This window comes from Beta vulgaris, chromosome 4, assembly GCF_026745355.1.
Source record: "Beta vulgaris subsp. vulgaris cultivar EL10 chromosome 4, EL10.2, whole genome shotgun sequence".
In the NCBI taxonomy this organism is placed as follows: domain Eukaryota; kingdom Viridiplantae; phylum Streptophyta; class Magnoliopsida; order Caryophyllales; family Amaranthaceae; genus Beta; species Beta vulgaris.
In genome coordinates this window covers 41,508,208-41,510,260 of record NC_079205.1, presented here as the reverse complement: position 1 = coordinate 41,510,260, position 2,053 = coordinate 41,508,208, and the positions used below count along the sequence as shown (strand labels likewise).

The 2,053-nt window shown below is 36.3% G+C and overlaps 1 protein-coding gene across 1 annotated transcript; it reads right to left on the bottom strand.

Annotated features, from left to right (window-relative positions):
- Window positions 1-298: 298 nt before the first annotated feature.
- Window positions 299-1,587, bottom strand: LOC125496674 (zinc finger BED domain-containing protein RICESLEEPER 2-like). Its single transcript, XM_048642200.1, has 3 exons — window positions 1,095-1,587; window positions 770-871; window positions 299-651 (listed from the first exon to the last, which is right to left on the bottom strand). The coding sequence occupies exons 1-3, from the start codon at window positions 1,585-1,587 to the stop codon at window positions 299-301; spliced, it is 948 nt and encodes a 315-aa protein (XP_048498157.1).
- Window positions 1,588-2,053: the final 466 nt, after the last annotated feature.

The following is a 2,053-nucleotide window of genomic DNA, read 5'->3' as shown; positions in this document are numbered from 1 at the left end:
GTGGTCTAACTCACATCTCACATTTACCTTCTTTTTCTTATTCTTCTTAATTTGGGTCAATGTATCACCTTCATCACCACTATCCAAAGAATCACTTCTAGCTTTTCTTTTCCCACTTGACACACCATCATGACTAGAATAAGAGTGAAAATCATCTTTGCTTACTTTGTCCCGGTACTCATGAAGAAGATCATACAATAATCTCTTAACTGCCAAAATGCCATTGGTACTTGCCCAATACTTGTCAAACTTCTCTATCATTTTTTGAGCCATGTCCTTAATAAGTTGCTCTTCTTTTTCACTTTCTTTTCCACTTTTTTAATGCCATTTTGATCTCACATACTTGCCGAAAAAACAGATTGGCAGTAGGATATTTCCTACCAGAGAACAACTCAGTGATTTTGTGAAACCTCTTTAACTTATTACATATTATTTCCGCCAACTCCCAATCACGTGGAGTAGGAACACTGAACTTAAGCCTGGGGTTTTGAGTTTTCAAGTTACCAAAGACATTCCTATATGGCATAGCACTAACAAGCATCAAATAGGTGCTATTCCACCTAGTTTTACAATCAAGTTGCAACTTTCTAGAACAATCAATTTTCGAGGCTCTAGCCTTATCCTCAAACTTTTGAACTCTACTAGGAGTGGCTGTCCAAAAACACAACACAATTACGAATCTTTTCAATTCCACCAGAAATTACATCTAGACCATCTTGCACAATGAGATTTAATATATGTGCACTACAACGCACATGTAAAAACTCACCATCCAACAACAAACTATCAGGATCAAATTTCTCTTGTAAAACATCAATCATCGCATCATTTGTCGAACAATTGTCAAGAACCACAGAAGAAACTTTCTCAGCTATATTATACAAGAATCAACCAACACTTGGGCAAGTATATTGGTAGTATGTGGACAAGGAACATAAACAAACCTATGGATTTAACAAGTAATTAAAAAAAAAATCAGTTTTGTTTCATGAGCAAGCAACCAAGTAGCAAACCAGAAGCATAAAGAAAAAGGGATACCTCAAAGTCTTATTCCGCAAAATCCAACGATCGTCAATGAAATGTGATGTAACAACCATGTATCCTTTTTTTCTGATTTGAAGCTGTCCACATATCACTAGTAATTGCCACTCTTCCAACATGATCATCAAAGAGCTTCTTCAAACTTGCTTTCTCACTTCCAAACATCTTCATGATGTCGTTTTTCAAGGTATTACGGCTAGTTATCTTAAAGCTTGGATTCAAGCTATTGATGAATCTTCGAAACCCAATATGGTCAACAATGGACAGTGGATATTCATGAAGAATAACCATGTTAGCAAGCTCCTTTCGTGATACCTCTTGAGAAAACACATGGTTCTCAAGTTGTGATGTTGAATTTTGTTTACGATTAATAGACAAGAGTTTTTGGCGCAAATCAACTTGTGTACTATACTTTCTAGTGCACCTTAGTTCAATATGATATTTGAGATGGGAGGTGCCATTTTTACCTTTGGCAGAGTAATGTCGGTTGCAATGCACACATTGAGCTTTCTTTTCGCCATTCACTATCACCTTCTCAAATTCCATACCGGTGATGTAGGTTTTCTACAAAGACGAGGTGGAACCATTGTGGATTTTTTTTCAGCAGTATGTGGCGCCTCTTTTGTTGAGGTTTGAGGTACCTCAACTGGTTGAGGTTCAGGGCTCAGACTGGGAGTTGGAAATGGAGATGACATGGGTTTTGGATGTCAGGAGATGAGCCTTGAGTGAGAGGGAACGATTTGGAGGTGCTGCTATCTGATGTATCTCCCATGTTCATAACTAAATAAATCAAATACGCAACAATTCAGCAAACCTAAATTAAACAATAACATGGTTTTCTTTCCAATTTCCATGGCAGAACATAATTTTCAGAAAACAAGCAGGAGAGAGAAATAAATTCGACCAACTAAATTATAGTAATTGTTAAACGAAGCTAAGCACAACAAATAAATTAAATTAATCAAATAATTTCAGCAAACAATTAATTAAACAAGAAAAACATAAGCTGTTT